The sequence below is a fragment of the Parasteatoda tepidariorum genome, chromosome 7 (assembly GCF_043381705.1).
Source record: "Parasteatoda tepidariorum isolate YZ-2023 chromosome 7, CAS_Ptep_4.0, whole genome shotgun sequence".
NCBI classification, from domain to species: Eukaryota; Metazoa; Arthropoda; class Arachnida; order Araneae; family Theridiidae; genus Parasteatoda; species Parasteatoda tepidariorum.
In genome coordinates this window covers 48,218,816-48,245,007 of record NC_092210.1, presented here as the reverse complement: position 1 = coordinate 48,245,007, position 26,192 = coordinate 48,218,816, and the positions used below count along the sequence as shown (strand labels likewise).

General features: G+C 28.5%; 2 protein-coding genes across 3 annotated transcripts in view; one reads left to right on the top strand and one right to left on the bottom strand.

Moving 5' to 3' along the window:
• The window catches only part of LOC107437431 (uncharacterized), a 418,583-nt gene that overhangs the window by 133,060 nt on the left and 259,331 nt on the right, over positions 1–26,192 (bottom strand). The window lies entirely within an intron of this gene.
• LOC107437435 (uncharacterized) lies at positions 9,345–14,902 on the top strand. The gene is made up of 3 exons (XM_016049440.4): positions 9,345–9,458; positions 11,998–12,154; positions 14,548–14,902. Exons 1-3 carry the CDS (start codon positions 9,412–9,414, stop codon positions 14,767–14,769), a joined length of 426 nt encoding a protein of 141 aa, XP_015904926.2. The 5' UTR covers positions 9,345–9,411; the 3' UTR covers positions 14,770–14,902.

Here is a 26,192-nt window from a genome sequence, read left to right as displayed (position 1 = left end):
AATACTAGGGGGCTCCGCCCCCTGCTCGCTACGCTCGCCAACCCCCAGAACTGCTTCGCAGTTCCATTGCATATTGCTTCGCAATCTTATAAAAACATTTTAACAAATTTAAATTTTAAAATAAAAATGCCAGATATTGAAATCAATTACTTAATGAAATTTATACACTTCTCTGCCCCCTTCACAATTTGATTATCTTTTCTTCATGTAGCTGAGAAATTTGGAGCTGTAGCAGAGAATATATCTCAATAAGAAATGCTTTCCCGTTTAGAATTCCGCCATTCATTTCTCTGACGTCTGCCAGAGATATTTCGACGCCTGATAGCAGGCATTTTATTTAGGCAGCAGGCACTAAATAAATAAAAATAGAACTAAATAACTAAGATATCGTTTTAAATCTCAAATCAAAATAATTGTTTGTAGAAAGTTTGTTTTGGTTTGAATATTCGCACGTTTGTTTTGGTTTGAATATTCGCACGATGCCATTGCCATTCTATTGTAACGAAACAAAAAATTTATCATGAAACTAAAAATTTATCAAAGGAACTAAAGATATTGAATTCTTTTTTTAAGAAATTCAGTTCCGTTTTTTTTATCCACTCTTATTTTTGTTTATCAATCTATTAATTCAGAAATGCTTTAAATCAAACGATGCTTACGGAAACAATGCTTATGCGAACCACCCGAAAAATGATTTGCTGAATTCTCATTGGTTGAAACTAAATTATTAATTTTATTAATTAATTAAAGGAAATTTTCATAATTTAAGACCTTATTGCACATCTACATAACAATACCTTTAAAACGACACCTTATTTGTTTAATTCTGTTGCGTAGTTTGGGAGTTTTTAGCGAGACAAAATATTGCTAGCCTATTAATATATAGATTTACTATTTATATTTATTCTGATGCACGATAAGCTGCACTTTTAATAGATTTTACAGATGAATGTGAAGTAAAATTTTATGTAGTTTTATACAATTGCTATTCTTAGCAATAAAATCTATAACAAAAACAACTTTTTAAATAATCTAATAACGCAATATTTAGTATTAACTTTTATTCCCAATCATTGAATGCTGCAGATTTAATAGATTTTGCAGATGAATGATAGTTAAAACTTTATGTAATTTTATACAATCACTATCCTTAGCAATAAAATCCTTACCAGAAGCAACTTTTTGAACAAGCTAATAACGCAATTCCGAATCATTTAAAGCTGCAAGTTTAATAGATTTTCCAGATAATTGAGAAGTAAAAATTTAAGAAGTTTTATAAATTATACTCCATATAGCAATAATATCCTTCAGAAGAAGAACTTTCTGAACAATCCTATTAAACAATATTTATTTTTTACATTTATTTTGCTTCACTGGAAGTTGCACTTTTAATAGAATTTACAGATGAATGAAAAGTGAAATTTGAAGTGGTTTTATCACAATCGGTTCTGAAGGTATGAGAGAGACACATATACACACAAACTTTTAATTTTATTATTATAGATGTAAGTACTTTGGCCCTTAGAAAACTTGAAACATTTAAATTTTTTAGTTTTAAATTTTTATAAGTTTCAGATAAATATGAAAGAACATCTTGGAATAAGTAGGTAAAGCATATTAAGTAACTCACAGAAAACAGATAACTAAATATCGCGGCTTGCTTGTAAAGTCCATGACAGAGTAAGGAAACTTTCACTTTATTCCGCATAAACAGCGCTGCCTAGGAGTTTAATAAGAAAAGCTGATGTAATTTATATGCCCTTTCAAATTCGAATTGAAATTATATAATCGCGATACATATTCAAAGATAAGAAACCACAAAACATTATTTGTTTATATTTGAGTGTCACACACGAAACGCAATGCCATAGTTAAATGTTGTAAGCGCTTTAAAATTTTAAATAAATACCCTCTGTTGAATATTCCCGGATCAATCAAAATACCGAAGATAAAAGAACTTATGCATTTGGCTTATTCCCTTCATTTGCATAACATGAAACCTGGCAATGAAGAATCCTCACAAATCTCTGTTGGAAATGATCTCACACGAACCCTTCTCTCTGTAAATACAGCCATTCTTAACTTAAAAGTTTCAACACGATCCACTTCTTAAAATGTTGGTGCATGAAACGTTTTGTGGGCAGTCATTATTATGTTAATGTAACACCTTAGAATAGATTTGAATACATAAATTTGAAATAGGCTAGAATATATTAGAAGAACTGTTGTGGAGGAGAGAAATTGGAGTTTGAATGTGGGCATCGTGTTCAGGATGAAAGCGTTGTGCCAGCGATGGAAATTTCTGCTGCAAAGAGATTTATGCGGAGAGGTTTTTCTTTTGAATATTGAATGTGTTGTAGTGAAGTCTTATTCGGAGATTTGACTGTAAAGAATGAGATTTATTTCATTTTTTGAGAGTTGAAAAAGTTTAGTACGAATGTGTAAGAGAAACAGTTATTTATCATTGAAAGGACTTTAATAAACGAATTAATTTGTTGGTAATTTTTTGACATAGGATAGAAAATTTTTTTATTTTTTGAAACCATTTTTTTGGTTTCATATTTGAGGCAAAATATAATTCTGATACCTTAACATTGCTGGACTGTGTCTTATAATTAGTATTACTTTTAAAGTTACGTATATTATAGTTTAATGTTGAACTTATTTTTCTGAATATCTAGGAATAATTTCAGACTTTTAATTCACACCCACAAATATTTTTCTTTTTTGCTTTATTTTACATTTCTTTAACATTAAGACTAGGTAAATATAACTTCAACCATAATTTCTCACAAATTTACAGAAACGAAATATAATATTGTGTTAAGGAGGTATCATATTAAAAGAGGCATAATAAGATTTGTATTATTTAACAATTAAACAAATATTTCATCTAATTCTTTCTCACTAAATATGTATTACGTCTTTTTTTCAAGGTAGTCATGTTTAAGTCGAAATCATATCCGATTAATAGATTATATTTCTTTAATCGTCTAAAATAATAACATAAATATTATAAATATAAAATAATATTAAATGTTATAAATATGTACAAATATATACCTTCATAATAGTATTTTAATATATACAAAATTTATATCATATTAACAAAAATATATATCTTTAAGGAATTATTCTTAGAGAACTTAGGGATAATTGCTTTCGAGCTCTGCATTCCTGTCTGATTTCATCTAAAAATAGTGTTTTTCATTAAATATTCTCAAAGCGCTAGCTGTCACTTAGAGTATAGAAAGAATAGTTATGCGAATTGGAGAACTTTTACATCATGTTTATACTTTTCTTTTAATTGTTGGTGGAAATAAATAGGAGGTTACAAATTGAGAGGTGTTTTGGGTAAAATACTTAAAATGAATACTTTTTGTTTTGGCCAACTTAATTGATTTTACTAAGAAAAGAAAATAGGTTTGCGAGATTATTTTTCCTAAAAAATTAAGACAGGGTCAAATATAATATTTTATAGTAATGTAGTTGTTATCTGACGAGATCAGAAATATATAATATGCATTATAGGTGTAGGTATTAAACGGTATTCAGTTAATTTAAAATTTCAAAATAATTAAATTCATTTTTCAATTTAAATTCATTTATTTATGAAAGAATTAACTGAATAAAGAAGCAAATTGGCTTTTAGAGCTTACCAAAGTCAAATATAGATTAAAAAAGATATCAAGTAATAAAAAAACATTTCCATAAATAGAAGAGAATTCAATAATCTATGAAATCATAAAACAAAACGGAATTGCATCAAAAGTTGAAGAAGATCCTTCACTTTGTTGATTGATAATAGAACCTACAGATGGTGGTGTAAGTGCCTTAAAAATAAAACTGGAACTTCTAATTTACTGAATCTTAAAATTTGATATTATCAGAACTATAGACGGATGAAAATTGTGTTGCTTCAAACTTAAAATTTCAGCAATCATATCGAAACTAATTTAGAGTTGTTGAGTCTTGTTATTGTTTTCCATTAAATCTTGTTATGAATGCGAATACCTGTTTTTAGCGAACAAAAACCATTGAACCATCGATTTGTGATTATGAACTTCAACAAAATTATTTGCGTACAGTATTGGACAAGGTTAAAAATGAGTTTAAATACACATATAGTAAGTACTCCTAGGGAAAGGCTATTTTTGCATCAAGTTAGTTACCTAAATCATTTTAGTTTCTTAAATAAAAACGGTTGCACGACATTTGCTTTTAATTTTTTGAACTTTGTTTTTAATGTAATTCATTCTTGTTCTATGTTTAAGTTTATAGTTTTTCAGCACTTCTGCTTCCAAAAATTTAAAAAAAAATCGATGTCTTTTTCAATTTACATTAAAAGTTTTCTCAAAAGTTATGTGAATAAGAAACAGTGCACAATAGGCTTACGTTTTTTACTTTCTAGTAAAGTACAAAAGCCAGCTCAGATATTGAAGATCAGATTAAAAAAAGTTTGGACGAAAGTACTAGAATATGGTACCATTTCTCTTGTTTCTGACTCTATAGAAACACCAAAAAATGCTCGATATTTTCCATAAAAGCGCTTTGGTGAGGATTTTGGTAAAATCAATAATAAAATGTGCTTAAGTGATAAATAATAAGTGATAAATTTGTTAAATGTACTAAAGTTTATAATTGTATTTTGATACTATCTTAGCATGATATAAAAACCATTTATTCATATAAATCTACTTTTAACTTTTGTATTTTTATTAAATATGTGGTAATAAGAGATATAATTTTGGAAATCAGAATTTCCAGTACACCTTTACCATATGAACAGAAACAAACTAATAGGTAAAATACAGAATATATTGGTTTTATTAAGTGGGATTATGTTTTTTATTCAACCATAACGATACATTACTGTAATTTCTCCAGACGTTTTTCTTCCGTGCGTTTCTACGTCTGGCATCTTGGTTAGTGTCCGTCTTATTTTTCTTTTCTTTGGGAATAGAATACGAAACACTCCGTACCAACAAAAATACATTAGAGTAGAACCAAACAAAAAGGACATTTTACTACTTTTTAACATACTACCTTTAGGATATTTAAAGAAATATATTCATAATCGCACATAATTATAAATTTTCCCATTATTCACTAGTTAATTTTATTTTAATTTTATTTATCTAGTTAATTTTATTAATGACATTTTCAAATATTTTTCTTTTATAAATGCTTCTTAGAAGACACTTTTTAATATTATTGTTTTACGCATTGTATATGTTGGAGTAATATTATAAATAAATATTGAGTGCCGGATAGCGGGTATACTATTAACTCTAAAAGTAAGACATTTAAAACGAAGTTAAATGAGCAGAAGTGTAAGCAAATTTCGAAGCTACTGCTTTTCGAATTATATTTTTAATTCCGAGACATTTAAATCCTTTAATTTCCTTCATTCGTTTAAAGGAAGTTATTGTTTTAAAATATACTATAGACGATTAATTTTTTAAAAATGTTTAAAAGATAACTCAGGTGCTTGCTAGATTATAGCTTAAATCCTAAAAGTTGTTTTAATTTGCGTGTTCTGTAATGATTAATTATCTTTGATTCGCTATTTCTGTTATTTGAAATTGAATCATCAATGTAATTGATATCAAAGGTGGGCTACGTCACCAAATTAGTACACTTAAAGTTAATTGAAATTATTTGTTCATAGTTATGTTCTTGAAATGTGTATTTTTTAAGCTAAATAATTAAAAATCGAAGGTAATTAAAATCGAATAAAAAGTTCTGCACTGAAAACAAAAATTAATGGAAAAAACGAACTACTTTTTTGAAGATAAGCATAAGAAATCTTGAATATTATTATTGGCATCAATAATAATTAATTTTGGTAATTGTTACTAATTGAAATAAAGTTATACGTTAATAATTAAAAGAAAAAATAATAAAAAAAATATTCATTTTGGGTTGTTGTTTCTAATACCACTTGCCAATATGAGCAAGTCTGATTGGTGAAACCAAGCGAATTTAAGGCAGAAGGTGTGTTTTTGTTCCTCATTGACGCCATCTATTGTCAGGAATACGATTTTAGGCGCACCCACCTCACCATCCGCTTATAGTGTGGACCCATATATGCATCCATTCATTTATCCACAGATTGTAATTTTGACCTGAACCAGAGAGCGATCAGCAATTCAGCATGTTATAGAAACATGGAGGACTTTGTGACTCGACAAATTTAACGTGCACCAGTCCCTATTTGCTACAAGGATAGTCCATGTAAGGCGGGTATCGAACTCACGATCTTTTGGACATAGACCATACTTAAATTTTGGTAGTAGATAGTAACTGAAATTAAAAGATAAGCTATTAACTAAAAGCAAAATCATTTTGGAAAATGAATTTATTTATAATAGGAAACTATAAAAAGTCGCCAAACTATCCCAATGATGATTAAAATTGGTATCAGGGTAATTGGAGCAGTTTCATTAAGTTCCAAATATATTCATATAAGTTTAAAGATACAAAATATATTATGAGTAAATTTGGCGCTGTTTACAGCAGCACCAAAGTGGTAAATTTTCATGATGGATTTCTGCGGTAGATTGCAGGAGAAAATAGCTAGATTGTGGTAAACGCTATAAATCACGAGTTGCCTCCTGCAATGTTATGCCAAGGGATACTGAATTTACTTAATCTTTATTTCGATGGACTACATACGTGTTTTGCTTAATCTAATAACATAAAACCACCAAGAAGTGTGACAAATAATAATAAAAAAAATCATTGGAATTACATTATTTGTGCTGCCGGTATATGTGTTACAGTTTTGTGCTCGATTTTGGTTGTTAAGTACTGATTTATTCATGCTTTTTCCCCCTCATTGCAAAGAACGGGTATTCAGCTTGTGTAACAATAATAAACAATTTTTTTTTAGATACACATGCAGATTCGCTTTTTTGCTGTATCAACTAAAACTTATAATTGGGTATAATATGAAAAAAAACACAATACTTCGATTTAGTTGGAACAACATATGACGCAATGCTAAACGAATGGAATTTAGTTGTTGTTTATTTAGTTATTGTTATTAGTAGTTGTTGTTATTTGTTTTAGTTGTTGTTGTTTATTTAGTTGTATTTAGTTTCAATAACTTTTCTTTATAATGCAATAAAATCTGGCGAGCAGCTATTTAAACGATCGAGCACTTCGTTTGTTTATTTGTGGCTTGAAGTTAGGCTCGCAGAAAATGCCGTTCATGGGTTAAATTTAGTAGGAACAACACAACCTGTGACGTAGGCTATATTATACCCAATTGCCTAATTTTATTTCTTTCTTTCTCGATACATATTTTCTGGAAATCTTATAACTCACTTGCACATGACAATATAATATGTTTCCTTTCAATTTTTGTTGCGCATTTTGGCAACCCAAAAAGTTTTTGTGACAAGCTTTTCTTTTTTTCTTTTATACGAGCCAGTCCATATGTGGCACTTTATTTTTAAGATTTTCACCAATTGAGCAAATTTTGTATAATCATAAACGTCTTCTAATAAAATTTATATTTTGTCAAAAATTCAGTTGTTTCCCTCGTTTCAAAATTTAGTGAATTTATTACTCCAATAGCATTATTAAAGATTTAATCTTAAATTTAATGCGCAAAATTTCAGTTAATGCTATAGTAAATTAGTGTTAGAAAATGTTTATCAAAGTTATGTAAATACGAAAAAGCTGTAACTATAGAATATTTTTTGAAATATACAAACTGAAATTTGGCTTGATATGTATATATTGATGAATGAAAACTATTTTGATGTAACTACATTTATAACCGTTGAATTTGCCCTCACGAAGATGATTACTTAGATTTTCAAATCAAAAGAGATGCGTAATACATCTTGTTTGTTCACATCAATTAGATTTTATACTCTAAATAAAACTGATAGTTATTTAAACTTCATAACATGAAACTGCGAGGAAATAAGAACTTTAGGCAAAAATTTTTGTACTTTTAATGTATATAAAAATATAATATATAAATAAATATGCAATATTACATACTTTTAATACTTATTAATAAAACGTGGTTAATTACAGGTTAAAAAGAGGAGAACAATTTACGAATAGCAGTGCAGCGGTGAAACGATAGTACTTAGAGATAGAACATGCAATAAACTTCCAGTGTATCCTGTTTTTGATAAAATAGAGCTGTGTAATTTAGTAAATAAAACAGTTATGTTTAAATTAACCTACAGTTCTATTTAATCTAATAACTGCTGTCTTTTTTGAGCTATTGGAAAAACAGAATCGTCTGCAATTTAATTCAAAATAATCAGTATAGGTAAAAGTATGAAAAAAATAGTTTTTCGCACTCCTCTCCCAAACGTTCTAATTGAACTTTATAGACGATTTTAAGGTGGAAGGCGGAAAATACTCCTTGCACCTACTGTTCAAATTTCAAAACTTATTCGTTAACAGTTCTGGAGTCATGAAGGATACACAATCAGACAGATATTCGTACTATTACATTTTATCATATTAGACAATTATGTGCATTCAGCAAACATCCTACAGATTTCATAATAAGATTAATAATAATTAATTTTTTATCATAATTTCAGGGTTTGTCAATTTTTTTTGAGTTGAGTTGTTGCTTTGCAACTTCATATTTTACGGACTTTTCAATTTTTTCAATTAAGCAAAGTTTTTTTTACTTATGATAGTTTAATTTATTAATTTTCAAGCACGTAAGAAATTTCTATTTTTCTAATAAATTTTTTAATAATTTTTTTAACAAAGTTTCCTTCGGAACAAGTATCAAAAAATTAAAAAAATTTTATTACAAATTCTATTTTAGCTGTAAAATGTTATTTTAACTGCCATGAACAGTTAGAAATTTTAAAGTGTGTAAAGCAATAAAATGGTTCTAATTGGGTGTAAAGCACGAGGCCAAATTGAACCATAATATCGTGCTTCTCAAGGTTGATTAAACGATATTACGGTTCAACTTGAAGCGAAAAACGAGTCATTTAAACAAATTATTAAAATTTCGGCAAAAAGTTCCACTATGTTATTGTTCAAGGTATTGCTATTATACCTCGAAGTTAAATAGATATTTCAGAAAGTGTAGCAATAAAGAGTGCACAGTGCTTTGGAAATACAAAAGGAGCTATAATACAATTTTTTTAAAAGCAGAGGAGCTTAATTCTTAGAAATTTATCAAATCTATAATGATAAGTTAAAAACAAAGATAGCAATACTAAGAGTTAGAGTTTATCTTTAAATGATATTGTATTCTTTGGAATTTTCCAGATGTGCGGAATGTTTTATCAAGAATTTGAATAACAATTTAAAAAAATTATCACCCTTGTGTGAAATATTTGCATTGTACACTTCATATATAAGTTCGAATCTTTTATTTTCATTTACTGGATTTCAATTACTGGATTAAAAATGAATTTCTACTTGTTCTGTGCAAGCATTCTCCTTCTTTGCTTTGGGTAATTTACCTCATATTATTTTATGAAATTCAATCTCATTTGTGATAGTAACAATGATAAGCAAATGTATTTTAATACGATATAAATAACAGCTCTATGTAGCTAAAATAATTACATTAAGAATAGGATAAAAAGCTGTGTGTAATTATTTTTCATTTTGTAGTACTGGAGGATCATTGCAAAAGTAAAAACCCATGTGCAATGGAACCTCAGTTATCCAAGCTACCTCTTCATTTTCTTTCTCTCTTTCTTGAACTTCTTCCTATATTTATGTCTTCTTACTCTCGAGTGGTAAAAACTACGAGAAAGGCATGTCGAGTAAGGCATTTTTTCTTTTAATTTGGAATACCTCTGTTTACCCAAGTTAATTATCTGATTTTTTTCACAATTTCAATAATCTACTCTAAAAATCTACTTTACGCGAGGCCTTCAAAATAAAAAACGTTCTACTTACTGCAAATTGATTATTTTATTTGAGCAACAAGTAAACATTTAGTTAGTTGGTAATTTTGCCTTTGGGTCATCGGAAGAAATCTAAATACTGAAATTTTCGTTTTTTCTCTGGAAATATTAAAATTATTTATTTAATTGCCCTATTAATTGTTTAGGTAAACTGTTAATTGTTTAGGAAATGTTTAGGTAACAAATTACTTGTGAACTTTTACGTAAGATTTATATCTGTTGATTCATTGAAATTAATTGAATTATATTAATATATTTTTATTAAAACTATTGAAACACNACTGTAACATTATTTTGTGTAACGCCAATGTAACGTATTGTGAAATGCCATTTTTTCCAATTGGGGCAAAGAAGAAATGCGGTGGAAGATTGAATTTCGGGAAATGAATGTTGCGGCATATTGGTGAAAGTGTTAGCGTGTAATTCGTTTGTGTCGGGTGAAGCTCATCTCAAAGCCTCTTAAAATTGGTGTGCCAAATGAAAGAGAGGAAAAAATGTTGCAGATTTATTACATCGTGGTTTATGTAAGAATGTGTGAATCGTTGTTATGCTTCGGTATTTAAACTGGTGCTTATTTCTTCTTCAAAAACTAATGTTCGATGCAAACCTGCTTTTACCACACTAAATTTTATCATGAGATTTTTATTTTCGGAAAGGTCAGAGAAGAAGCGAGTTGCACCTAAATTGAAACAATAAAGAAATCACACGTTTCGATCATAGAAGTTTGCAAATAAAGGCAAACGGTGCGACTGTCAGGCTAAGAATTTCGAACAGTGAGCCGCAAAAATTGCAAACATGAAATTCAGTGCCCGGTTGTCTGAAATAATTGGGACCAGTATTCTTGGGAAAATCGGAATGTTTAGCTAAGGACGTAACATCATTTTCTATTTTATTTTCCACACTCTGAAATGCTGTGCATTGAATTTTTTTTATTTAATAGTGATATTAAATAAATAATTTTAATATGGCCAGAGAAAAGCCGAAAATTTCAGTATTTAGATTTCCTCCGATGACCCAAAGGCAACAAAATTACCAACTAACATAACGATTACTTGTTGCTCAAATAAAATAATCAATTTGCATAGAGTAAAACGTTTTTTATTTTGAAGGCCTCGAGTAAAATTAATTTTTAGAGCAGATTATTGAAATTGTGAAAAAAATCAGATAATTAACTTGGGTAAATAGAGGTATTCTTAACGAAAAGAAGAAATGCCTTAGGATGGCCATCTGTGGGAATGCTATTGAGGCTACACTGGACCGAAATAGGTGACATGCTTTTTTCGGGGTTTTTGCCACTCGAGAGTAAGAAGACATAAATATAGGAAGAAGTTTAGGATGGAGAGAAAGAAGTTGAAGAGAAGAGGTTGCTTGGATAACTGAGGTTCTATTGCATATGGGTTTTCACTTTTGCAATAGTCCTCCAATGCTATAAAAGGAAAAATAATTACACACAGCTTTTAATCCTAATCTTAATTAAATTATTTTAGCTATATATTTTTTGACGACAAATTGAGGGTATCAGAATTACGATTACTTTTCCAAGTTAGGGAAATTTCTCTTTTTGTAACCGATAATTTCTGAATTTTAATATTTGTAATAATGCATTGTCAGAATAAATTGATATTTATTAGTTTGATATTCATTTTACAATCGTGAATTAATTTTCATAAATTGAAAATTTCCATTAATGATATATACTTTCATCTCGATATGTCACTAAAAGAATGGTTTAAATGAAAAAAAAAATTTTTTTTACTAAAGTTCTCATACCTGTTACTTGTTTACCAAATTAGCATTAATGATATTAATTTTTTAGGGATGTGACTATGGCGTTTGTTGAAACATCAGGAAGCATCGAAACAAATGATCATTATCGAGAATTATTTTAAAAAAAATTACAGAACTTACACATTACCTATTTACATTTTTTCATAAAGGTAAATTTTAAATCATTTCAAAAAGGTAGTTTATTTGAGAGAGGATTATTTTTTTTAAAAGAAATTTATAAATCAGTTTTTTTAGAGCGTAAAAACTAAGGAACAGTTTATTTAATAAAATACTTCATTTTCTAATTTAGGTTGACCATAGCTGAAAATTGTACGTGCACCACCTTTCTTATGGGAGAAGATGATTATACTAGAGAAAAAGAAACCATGTCATTTGAATTTGATATAGAGAATACCAAGTGTGATTTTGATCTTACCTTAAAGTGCCAGCGTGCCTGCATTAATAAGGTAACAGACATTTAATAATTATTTCTGTACGTACTTTGCAAAAAATAATTAATTGCGTATTCAAAATATGTTTGTTTACTTTCTTCAAAATATGTTTGTTTTGAAGAGACAGCTAATCAAACGGGAAAAATTATTTGAAAAAATTTGTTTTGTGTTTTGCTGTAAAATATTCCACAACTGAGTTCATTGAACTAAAAAAATTCAAACATACAACCAACACAGATTTATTAGTACAGATATATGAAGATAAATTAGAATCTATCAATAATTAAAATCGTGATTAAGGATATTTTAATAATCATAGTAAAAAAAAGCATCAGCAAAATAAAATCTTTTAGTTTAGAAAGGGGAGGGCTATTAAAGAGATCTTGGAAATAAAAAATCATAAAGGATTTAATTCTATTTTGATTAATAAATTCCATAAAAGTTTGATTAGCAGTGATAAGAACCTTCCTAACCGAACCTAAGAAGAACCTTCTTTAATAATATTGTTAATAATTTTATTTCAGTAGTTAAAGAAAATAGCGCCAGATTTAGTTAATTTATTTGACCCACATGATTTTGCTGTAAATTTATAAATTAATAAGATAATTAAGTATGGCATTGCATGTTAATAATTTTATAAATTTTAATTTTTAACATGGTATAAAAAGTTAAAATTTTTTATGAGAACATTATTTAAATTACAAGCTTAAAATTTAACTCTTACTTTAAAGTACACATAACATGGCAATTTGTACAAAATTTCTTACAAAATGTCAATGCGGGGTAGTTACAAAATTCAATAGCTCGATCAATTTAAGAAAATGTTTTTGAATTGTTACTGTTATTTTAACTTTACTTATAAGATGTTATATTAAATTGTTACTGTTATTTTAATTTACTTAAAAATTAAGTTTTTGAAGTAATAATAAGCCACCTATTGCTGTTTTGTGAGCATTTTTAATGGTAAAGAGAATATATTTGATATCTTTAAATGAAAAAAAAGATTGAGATCATTAAAAAGATTTTAGAATTTTATTAATTAATGTATGATTAATGGGGCTAAATTTTGTGCCTTTTAACATTTAATTTCATAGTTCTAAGTTTCCTGTAATATTTAAATTACCGGTAATAACATGCTTATGATGCTGATCGACAATTTCAAAATATTTCTCTTCATCACAGGAACACATTCGTAATCATATACATTTATTTTCTTTAAATTTTTGCTAATATCATTATAATTAAAAATAGTCATACTTAGAGTTTTACTATATTTATAGCGTTTAATTTTTTGAAAAACTTTTAAGATAAAATTTTTTTAACCTGTCGAATATATTATGAAATTTAAACATATCAAAACTAGGGTTTGGAAAGCTGACAACAAAATATAAGTTATCTAAAATTTCTTTTTAATTGGTTAAATTTTATTAATATTGGCTTTCACAAGATCGAAACAAACAATTTTGAAGATTTATTAATAAAAGAAAAAATAGTAGAAGAAAAAATAGTAGAAGAAAAGTTGTTAATAAGATCTTGAAGCTCATAGATATTATAAACTTTAAGGGTTAAAGCATAATGTTTTATCGGTTTAACATTGTAATGTTAATTCAAATCTTTTTCCTTATCAGAAATGAAATATTTATCACTGTTAAGATAGTTTTTGTTACACTTTCAACTCCATTTACTTAGGTTTATACTCTCATCTTCAATGTGAGAAAGTGATTAAGTTGAGAAGTTATTAAAGTAATCTTTGCACGTTAGAAGATATCATTTAGCCTTATGGCGAAACTGTTTTGTGTAGATGCATGTAATAATTTTCTTTTTGCAGTCTTAAATCAATATCATCTACAATATCTAAAATATCAATTTCAACAACGTTAAAATAATGTACTCTAAAATGATGCAATTCTAGGCAATAGTTTTCTTCTTGTAGTCTTAAATCAATATCATCTACAATATCTAAAATATTAATTTTAACAATGTTAAAATCAGGAGCTCTAAAATGATTCAATTTTGTTTTATTGATCATCTTGTTACTGTCTATATCTCAACTACGTAAATTAGTTCTAATGTCAAGAGAGTTATTAGTTTGTCCAACATATTCAGATTGCAAAAACCACGGGTTAACATATAAAGGATATTATTAATTTTACAACCAGATTTACAGATATCGTTATTTTAAATAACATGTTTTTTGTCAATATTAAATTAAGTTTCATATCTTTTATCGCCCAACGCTTGACAAGAAGGTGAAAATTCTGCTATTGAATCAAATTAAAAAAAATTATTTTGTTTTCAAAGTAGTAGGTTGCAGATTCTCTCTGAGTTAGGCTTCTTGTACCAGGTTTAATATATTTTTGTACCAGACTAATTTTCAGCTTATATATATTGTTTACCTTTTCTTACAGTTTAATCTGCTGTCAGATGGGGGCAAATTATGCTCTGTAATACAGGGAGGTCAAGAAAAAGTTGGCGATCTGATGTGCGAAGCTATCAACAGGGACGTATGTAATAGAACAATAGGTATCATGCTGAAGGACTGCGGCAGTGCGGTTTTCCCATTTGTTGATTCAGGTTACCGATTTGAAGATGAAATTTGCTGTAAATCAGGAAAAGACACAAATTGTTAAAAAACGCATAGCTTTCTGCATAAACGCAAGCGTTTGTTGAAACATTTATGATACATTTCTGAAATATTTCGATTAAAAGAAAAATCAAAATTTAAAAGAAACGAAAACTCGTGTGGTCATTTCATTGTCAACTTTGTTGTCTTGTGCTTAGGTGCTTAGTTTATTCTGTTTGATTTGTAGAAACAATTTCAGTAAAGACGCGAGAATCAAATCTGCTGGAAATCAGTTAGAAGGATTTCAGAAGTCACATTTACAATTAAAGCAAGCAAAAAACAATATTTACCGAATATTCTGAAAATAATCAGAAAAAAAAAATTATGCAAAGCTTTGTAAATTAACGGATAGAAAACTTTAAAGATTCCGTTCATGTACGGAAATAAAGTATGTAGAATTGAGTAAATTTACGGAGTCTGTAAAGTAAATTGCTGAAAGAATTACAAATATGTATATTGCAAAATTAAAATTGGTTGAAAATGCCTATACAAATTCATCAGCATTTAAAATTCAAGAATATCCCTTAATTTAAAATGAAAATCTTGTATTTAACAATGAAGCCGTAAGCAAAAGATAAGAAAAAATACTTCACTAGATTAAAAAACTTCATTAGCTTCAAAAATATGCTGAGGAAATTAAAGTCGACACGTTTCAAACGCTAAAAAATAGGCGTCCACTCCCAAGATTTGACAAAAAGAACTAGAAAAAATGCAGTTTTTCTAGCTTTGTTTTTCACCTATATTTCAGATTTTTCGTTCGCAACTTTTCTTTCTTCTCAGTCGCGTATGTCAAGTTTTGAGAATTGGAGCCTGTTTGAGCTTGAATCACATCATCTTTTTATTTTATCTGCATAATTTTGAAACAAGTTAAGTTTTTTGACAGTTATTATTAATAGCCTGGAATTACCCTGGAAGAAATGCACTAGCGTTTTCCGGTATACACTGCTCCGGTATTCTTGATATTCTTTATAGATACATTGTCCGGCCATTGCCCAGTTTCTCTACACTGAAAATGTTTCTATTATATACTAGGTGTAAAATTTGGCGCCAAGTAAAATCCGAGCAGTCCTATTAAACAATATTTGCTATTTACATTTATTTTGCTTTACTAGAAGTTGCACTTTTAATAGATTTTACAGATGAATGAAAAGGGAAATTTTAAATAGTTTTATCACAATCGGTTCTGAGGGTATGAGAGAGACACACATACACACAAAATTTTAATTTTATTATTATAGATGTAAGTACTTTGGCGTTTAGAAAGCTTGGAACATTTCAATTTTTTAAAGTTTTAAATTTTTATAATTTTTAGATAAGTCTGAAAGAACATCTTGGAATAAATCGGTAAAGCATATTATTATTAAGTAACTCACAGAAAACAGATAACTAAATATCTTGACTTGTTTGCAAAGTCCATGATGTAGTAATGAAACTTTCACTTTATTCCGTATATAAGCAGCTCTGCCAAGAAATTTAATGTGAAAAGCTGATGTAATTTATATGCCCTTTCAAATTCGAATTGGAATAATGTAATCACGATACATATTCAAAGATAAGAAACCACAAAACATTATTTGTTTATATTTGAGAGTCACATACGAAACGCAATGCCATAGTTAAAAGTTGAAAGTGTTTTAAATTTTTAAGCAAATTCTCTTTGTTTAATATTCCCGGATCAATCAAAATACCGAAGATAAAAGAATTTATGTATTTGGCTTATTCCCTTCATTTGCATAACATGAAACTTGGCAATGAAGAATCCTCACAAATCTCTGTTGGAAATGATCTCACACGAACCCTTCTCTCTGTGAATACAGCCATTCTTAACTTAAAAGTTTCAACACGATCCACTTCTTAAAATGTTGGTGCATGAAACGTTTTGTGGGCAGTCATTATTATGTTAATGTAACACCTTAGAATAGATTTGAATACATAAATTTAAAATAGGCAAGAATATATTAGAAGAACTGTTGTGGAGGAAAGAAATTGAAGTTTGAATGTGGGCATCGTGTTTAGGATGAAAGCGCTGTGCCCGCGATATAAATTTCTGCTGCAAGGAGATTTATGTGAAGATGTTTTTCTTTTGAATATTGAATGTGTTCTGGTGAAGTCTTATTCCGAGATTTGGCTCAAAATAATGAGATATATTTCATTTTTTAAGAGTTGAAAAAGTTTAGTCAATTGCAAGCTTTAAAGCTTTGGCGATGCCCAAAGAATAAAATATTTTAAAATCGAAGTTCGGAGAATGAACTTTTAGAACGACATTTATGAGAGTACAATTTCTTTACAGCATATTTATAAAAGATAAAACCTTTATTTTATTTCATATAAGTTCAACCTTCATACTTGTATCGATTATAAGCTGGAGCAAGTATATTTTTAAAGTGATTCTGCATGTTGACTTAAGTGATGGAGTTAATAATCATCAGTAATAGATGCAGTATATCAACTTTTGAAAAAGTAGTTAAAACTGATTTTCAATCTACTCCATTTTCTTGATAGATTCATCTAGATTCAAAACTCGCCACTCCTTAAAGTGCCACCTTTAACTATTTTAAAGGTTGAATAGGCAATAACACTACCGTGCAATGGAAAAACAAAGTGAGCGAAAAAAAGAAACATTAAAACTGATGCACGTTAAATCTGTCGAGTCGCTAAGTCCTCCATGTTCCCATAACAAATCAATACCTTTGGGGGTACTGATCCAGGAGTTTCCTTGTCTTCTGGATGGGTTCAAATTTACAAGGCTGCGTAGTTGAACATTAGTTGTCTTAAATTCAAAAAATTGGGTCAGCTGCTCAACGAGGGATATAAAATTAAAAAAAAAATACTTCAACTGCCTACAATGCTGAAATGTTTCAAATTCATACTTGCGGAGGTTTGTGTGATTTAATGCCTGTTGTACAGATTTTAAATTATTACTGAAATTCAGAACATTACAGAATCAAAAAAATGTTTTTTTAATTTTATGTTCCTCATCAGAAAGTATACTGCTGCTTTAAGTTTCACATATAAAAAAGTTTCCAATTGAAGCTTAAATATTTGTTGTTGTTCTCTAGTCTATGGCAGTGCTAATTATTTCCAAAAATTAGGAGAATGAGTTTTGCGAGTTCTGGCACCTGAAGACTGTATGGGAGTCCAATAACTGCAACCAGAATGGTTAGACAGTTGAAAATGTGTTTTTTTTTTGTTGCGTTAATTGGGTTTTGGAGCAATATCTGCATATGAGGTATAATTTAATCTTGTCTGAAGAACGGGCCATTTTCTTGAAAAAGCCCGTAAGGTGTTTTGCTGTTGCAGATGAGAAGTTTCTAGGAAGATTCGGAATGGAGTTTTTACATTTTTTTTTTAAAGTTTGCTTTTGGGAACTGCATTTGCGTCATCAGATGTAACTTTGGGGGTCTGATCCAAGTTTCGTGTTTCTTTAGCAAGGACGTCTTTGCACTGATTTCCCTCAATGACCACGTGGGCAGGGATCCACCAGAAGGCTTTTTTTATACTTCCCGGGAGTTCAAATATTTAAATAATATTAAATATATTTATAAATAATATTAAGTAGTAACTTATACATACTAATAAATAGATATTTAAATAAATATCTATAATCTATTATATATAATTCTCTTACGTGGCTCCCAAATTTTGGCTGCATTTCTTTTCCGCCGGTGGCAACGTTTGCTTTGTTTTGAAAACACCAAAGCATTCTGCCTTTTAATGATGTGTTTCTGATCTAATATATATAATTCTCTTACGTGGCTCCCAAATTTTGGCTGAAGTACTTTGTACAACTAAATAAGATTCTTTTCACAACAGTTAAATATTTACTTTATTTTCTTCATTCATTGAGAAAACAGTCGGCAAAGAATTCTGTTAGGTTAAAAAACATTTTGCTAAAAAAATAGCGAATTCTAAAAGAAATAAAAATAAACAACTTAAAAAATAAAAATGCTGTTAATTTTAACTTTTTCTATGACTATACTCATTTTCTTACTCTTTCCTTTGTTCTTCATACATTTTATATTTTTGTGATAAAATAGAAAACTTATAGTTGTTCTGCTTCTGAACACTGATGAAAACACAAAATGATGGGTTTCATCAACAATCAGAAATATATATATTTATTATACAAATTCCATATTATTGAGGTGGCGCCCTTCAGGGAATGAAGAATACAAAATTATCTTCATCAAAGCCGATGCTTTACATCCGGCGTTCAGTGGCAGACTACTATTTCATATTGTTTTACAACACATGGCTTTAGCCCTCTGATGGGAAAGACTTTAAAACAAAACTTACAACAGTTACTTTTCTCAACAACTGAAATTTAGAATAGTGTGATTAAGAAAAATATGCGAACTGTTTGCAATTTCAAATTAATATTGAAATGTACAGGCTTATGTACAGGCGTATCCAATGAGCGAGCAAAGCGAGCATTGGATTGCGAAGCAATCCGAAATGAACTGCGAAAGCAGTTCCGGTGGTTGGTGAGCGCCAGCGAGCGGGAGGAAAAGCCTCCTAGTAATTATAAATTATTAATATGCTTCAATATTTAGAAGTAGTAATTTATACACATAATCATCAGAAAATAAATTTCTTTTGGCGCTTTGTTGGCAATTCGTGTTTCCGCGGGTTTTTCTATGTCTTACACTCATGTATTTGTAATCAAAAAGTTTTGCCTGCTAGCCAGTTTGAATAGCTTATCAATAAATACAAAGTTAACTCCAATATTATTTCGGTAAAAAAATTATTATTGAGTTTAAAAATTGTGCGCCGTGTATGTTTTTAAGGCAATACAACTAAATTTTTTAAGGCAATTTTCAAGCAAAGCACGCTGCTTGAAAAAGCACGCATTGTTATAAAACAGTGAAAAGCTCCCTTTTAAAAAATATTAAAAAAAATAAAAATTCGTTTTGTAATAAATAAAAATTAGGTAAATTTTAATTAAATTTTCAGTTATTACTTTAAACAATGTCAATTGTTTAGTTTTACATCATATTTTACTCTCTCAGTCATTGGTGATTGAAGCTGCCTTAACGGAAAGTTCAGTGTCTATCAATAGTGACTGACGTCTTATTCAATGTTTTGATTAAAGTACAGAAGACGGAAAAATAGCGAAAAAAATTAAAGTAGTCTAGAATTACGGTAATGATAGTTAAAATTTTAATTCAACAATTCTTTATTTAAAAAAAAAAGAAATGAAAAAAGACGTAAAAAATATGTGATTGCGAATTCTGTATTAATCACTCCGAATACTTCATTTTGATAAATTTGCTGAATTGTTTTTACATAAGAGAGTATTATTCGATAGAAAACTAATTTAGATTATGTTGTACTTACAAGTTTGCCAGTTTGCGTTGAATACAAAAGTTCTAATGCTTCAATTGAAATAAATAAATAGTACCTCAATTGAAGTTATTTGAAGTAAAGTGAGAGAAATAACATTTTTCTCTTTGGCGAAATACTTAGCCTTTCTCGTTAACAATGTAACCTCTTTAAAAATTTATGTGGCGTCTGCTGCGAAGTCATCGAAAAAGCGTTTAAGAGCTTCACTTTATCCATTGCACGAATTTTCTTCCTAATACGTGCACCTTACCCCAACACGGAAACCTCATATCTGATTTTCTTTTTTTCTCCATTTCATGAATTTTTTACCTACAATATAGTAATTTCGTTTTCTGAGAAATACTTAATAGATTATTTTGACGCAAAAAGCTACAATGGTTAAAACTGAATCCCTATGGAAATAATTATGGAAAGAAATATTATTCTTGAACCATACATCATGGTATTAAATGTTAGATTCAATGCTGTTCAAGATTTCTTATTAGTGAAAGTTTCGTTTGAAAATTATGATGTGTATATTTTACACAGGGTTTTGATCAGCTTGATTATAAAGAAGAGTATTTGCATCGATAGTAACTTTATTGATCTTTAATTATCTATGTTGTATACTATGTGAATCGTGAAACAATACTGGAAAAAGAAAAATTTAATACATGTTTCTCTCTTGGGCCCCTGATGGCAGGAGAAAAAAAAGGGAAGACCGAAAATGAATTGATAGAGACAAATGCATACTGTTTCAAGAGAGCAAAATCAAAAGATTAGCAGTCGCCTGTACTCAAGTGTAAGACTAAGGTCTATGGAGAAGTAGGCTGAATGCCTTATACGCCAAATGGCGTGAAGAGCCAAAGTAAGTATATTATGTGATGCTGTCATAACGAAGAGTACATTTATTGAAGGTAGCTTTATTGTCCTCATATTACCTATGTCGCATATTATGTGATGTTGACATAACAAAGAGCTTCTTTATTGCTGGCAACTTAATTGGTCAATTATCTATGCTGCAGATTATTAGAAGATGGCATAAAGAAGAATATCGCTGGTAACTTCATTGATCTTCTATTATCTTTGTAGTGCATTATGTGATGCTCACGTAACGAAGAATATCTTTATTGCTGGCAACTTTATTGGTCTATTATCTATGCAGTAAATTACGCGAAGCTGGCATAAAGAAGAATATCTATGGCACCTTCATTGATCTTCTATTATCTTAGGAGTGTATTATGTGATGCTCACATAACGAAGAATATCTTTATTGCTGGCAACTTAATTGGCCTATTATCTATGTAGATTATTCGAAGATGGCATAAAGAAGAATATCGATGGTAACTTCATTGATCTTCTATTATCTTGGTAGTGCATTATGTGATGCTCACATAAAGAAGAATACCTTTGATGATGGTAACTTTGATTAATCTCTTATTATCTTTGTGGTTATGCTATGTTCTGTTCAAATTTTATTTTTAACGAAAAATTGGTGATCAAGTAGGAAAAAAGGTTGAAAAAATGTGCCAATTATCTAGATTGATCGATTGTTCGATTTTGAGTAAAAAACATTAATGTGCATTATTAAATTTTTGCCATTTCTTAATTTTTTTTTGTTTCTAATATTATTCCTTTGTATAAAAATGATATGCATTTAAAAAATGAGACTTTTCAAAACTACGAAAAAATAATATTATAATTACGAAACATACTAAATTACGAAAGTATTAAATTCTTTCCTTTTTGATTACATGCATAAAATTTGATGTTGAATCAGCTGTCTTCGAATTTTATTATATACCCTCATCGATATCAATAGCGAAAAGAATAAATGAACCTTGGTTATCCTAAAAAGAAGCTTCCACTGTTCTGAGCAGACGATTATGGTTCAGCATTCAATTTGGCTACGTAACAACGAGCTTATTCATTTGCTTACTCATCCGTTTTATTGAGGATATTGGGGAAAGAATTTGTTCTTTTTTCCAATAAAACCACCCTAGGAAAATCGAGAACAAGTGAAATCTTATTTTGTAAGGCTTTGTGTTCTCAACTTACAGGATCGATTTTATAGCTTTCGAAGGGTTTGTGCAGAATATAAAGTGGATTTAAAGGTGCATAAAACATAATTACAAACTCGTTCAGATTGTGAATAAAATAGGATTACGTTATTTTTTTTGAAATCTTTCTGTTTTCGATGTCAAAGCTTTAGAATTCGTTTCTGTTGCAATTTTTGTTTTATTTTTTGCTTATTTTTTTTAAAATTCAAGTACAATAAAGTTGATGATGTTGAAGATAGCTTGTGAAATTAGGTATTGATGCTCATGTTAAACACAATTGAAAAGGAAATTTCGTTTTATTTATGTACTTTGAAAAACTTACAGTAGTAGAGTGGGGAATTTCTTTTGAATGTTCGAGCATTATTTTTAGTAGAAGATGAAAGCATAGGTTGTTTATCCCTTTGAAGCAGATTTTTTATTAAGCCCATGTTTCACACTGCAAAAGGATATTTTAACTTAAAATGGTAATCACTTTAACTCAAAACTTCTATTAAACACATTTTCTAAACTTTTTTAATTATTTTGTATTAATTTAGGTAAAAAAAAGTGAGAATATTGTTATTAGCATTTTAATAATTTATGGTTAGAAAATACATCATGAAACACCGGAGTTCTTTTTCTGCGTTAAAAGTAAAATCTTCCAACTGCTCACTTCCAAACAATTTTTAAAATTTACACATATTTGCTGTTATCTAGATCTATAAGAAACAGTTACTTATCATTGAAATGTCTTCAATTCACGAAATCAATTATTGATAATTTTTTGATACAGGATTGAAATTTGTTTTTCAAACTACTGTTTTTGGTTTCACATTTTAGTCAAAATATAATTCTTCTTCTTCTGTTCTGTTAAATATAATTCTGTTTTTAGTAGCTACTAGACTGTGTCTTATAATTAGTATTACCTTTAAAGTTATCTATATTATAGTTTAATGTTGAACTTGTTTTTTCTGAATGTCTAGAAATAATTTCAGACATTTAATTCAAACCTGCAAATATTTTCCTTTTTTGTTTCATTTCACATTTCTTTAACATCAAGACGAAGTTAACATAACTTTAACCATAATTTCTCGCAAATTTACTGAAACGAAATATAATATTGTGTTAAGGGAGTGTCATATTAAAAGAGGCATTACATGATTTGTGCTATTTAATAATTAAATAAATATTTCATCCAATCCTTTCTCAATAAATATGTATTACGTCTTTTTCTCAAGGCAGTTATGTTTAAGTGGAATTCATATCCGATAAATAGATTGTGTTTCTGCACTCGTCTAAAATAATAGCGTAAATATTATGAATATATAATAATAATAAATATTATAAATATATAATAAAAATATAAATATATAATTATAATAAATATTATAAATATTAACAAAAATATATACCTTTAAGGAAATTACAGCAATATTTTTAAGTTTTTATAAAATAGTCGCTCGCCAACACATTTATAGAGTTTGTATTACGAATTATTAACCTGACTGTAATTAATAACATTACAAGCCAAATTATGGCTTCCTAATTTATGCTTATCGAAATATTTTACAATTTTTAATTGCCATTACCCAATAAGATTTCATGTAAGTTCGAGGTGTCTTGGTGGCCTCTAATTAGCTGTATTCTTCTAGCCTATTTCTAAAATGAGCATTCCCAATTGATTTTTTCATTTAGTTTTCAAAAGATGCTATTGATTATAGTGCAATAATTTATGCATACTGATTTGTTCAATGTTAAACGAAAGTAATAAATATTAATTGGATAAACTACTTTTCATCTTTTCGATTTTGTTTTTCAGAAAAATGAATGTTTATTTTAAATGCAAAATTATTATCGATTGCTGGGCAGTTCTTTTTCACAAATTAACTCTTTTTCACAAATTAAACTTCCCTTTAACTCTAGATTCTATAAAAATAAATTTTTGATCAGATTTTTCTTTTCTCTACTAAAGATAATTATCTTTGACAGGAAATTGTAATCAAATAAACGAACACTCAATGTTTTATGCTAACCTTTCCTAAACTCGGTAAAAATTCAGTTTCGTGTGCTATAAAATTATCAGAAAGACATTTAAGATCTTCAATGTATTCTTAACACGAAACGTCAAATATAAAGTAGAAAGCTTTATAGCATGTCTATTTATTGACATAATTTATTAGAAAATTATTGTATGAATATTTTGCAAAAGGTTTAACATATGTTTGGAAAATGACAGAGAAGAATATGACGAGAGTAACTATTAGTTGTGCTATTGTTTTAGGTTTATAAGGAAAGTTTACAGTCATACAAATGTGTATATTTTTGTTTTGATATGAAATATTTTTTTAATTATTTCAGTTTTCAAAACATTTGTTGGTAGTGATTAAACAGAATGTTATAAATTAAGTAATAATTGTCTCTAGTAATAGTGCATAAAAACAATTTTAAAATGCAAGGAGAAAAAAAAATTAAAAATTTAATTAAAAGAAGTAATAATTGAAATTGTTAATGAAATATTAAGTTTCGTAGAAAACTTATTCAATTAGTAACACAAAATGCTTGTACTCTTCGTGAATGTGAAGTTTCAAGACAATGGGAGTTTCTGAAATTATGTGTACCAAAACACGAAACATGTGCAACATGAATTGCTTTTCAAGTTATTGAATATGAAGTTTCAAAGTCTTATGGATGGAATCTATTTTCTCCATAGAATGAAACCATGAACATGGAAAATGTTATCCACTAAAAAGTTGCCTTTCTTCCAAAGATTGGATAGTTTAAAAAATAACTATTAATAAATTTTTCTTATTACAACTACAACAATAACTGACTTTTGACAATAAAACCACTACAACAATGAAAATAACTACTTATTTTTATTCTTATTTCTTTCTTCTAATTTACTGAAAATCAAAGTATTGAAAACTTTCAATTTTCCTCTTATTTTTTTCCAATCTATGCCACCGATAGACTGAATCATAGTTATGAAAAATATTAAAGGCTTCTCTTTAAATTTTTTTACTAATATGTTTCAAACTATACAAATACGCTCTCTCCTAATGTACCATGCTCGCATAGACAGAGATTACAAACATGAAAAACATCCCAAGTCTTTATTTTATGATATATTTAATAAAGTTCGAAATTAATTGCCGAAGAGTATTAATTTTAACCGGAAGAAACTTTAATCCGGTTAAACGTTTATTCTAATGGGAGGATAATATTGGCAGTTAAGTTAGGAAACGGCAGCGAAATTTAAACTTAAATTAAAATCCTCTTCTCGTGACTTGCTAAGATAAATGGAAGATAAATTAAAAAAAATAATGTAAAGTTACAAATACTAGTTTGATATTTGAGAGCAATTGCTTACAAATTGAAAACAGATTATTCATTTTCGGCCCTCAGTCTTTCTCATAATTCCTTTCTACAGTATGCTAAAAATTAAAGCAAAACACAACGTGAATAAGGAACAAATGAAAGTACATAAGGCATTATTTGAGTTATTTTTTTCTACTTTAATCTACGTAGCGCAAAGTATTAACCTTTCTTATGTTGGATGCAGAAAATTGTTGCTCCTTCTTGTCATCCTTTTCATGTTAGTTTTAGTGAGAGAATTATTTAAATCGAAAGCATTAATATTTTTCTTCTTAACCTTTCTTCTAATGACAATGAAAAACAATTAGCACTTTATTTGATTGCCTATTCTCACATAGATACAGTAACCCCGAAAAATATCATATATATATATACAGAGATGCCAACTTGCTGCGGACAGCAAATAAATATTTCAAAGTGGTAGTTTATCAATTGTGATTCTTGGTTTAAAAAATTCAATTTAGTAGATTTTTATCCACCACTATTTCTGAATAATTCATAGGCTTATATAATTTACCACTTCATTGTAGTTATGTCGTGCTATACCGTTTAAAAAGTAAGCAAAAAAACTCAAATATTTGCAAAATTTAGTTTGTAGTTATTTACCGGTTTTTTAATTTTTTTCGCGCGTCCGGAGCAGTTGGCATCTCTGTATATATATATATATATATATATATATATACATATATATATA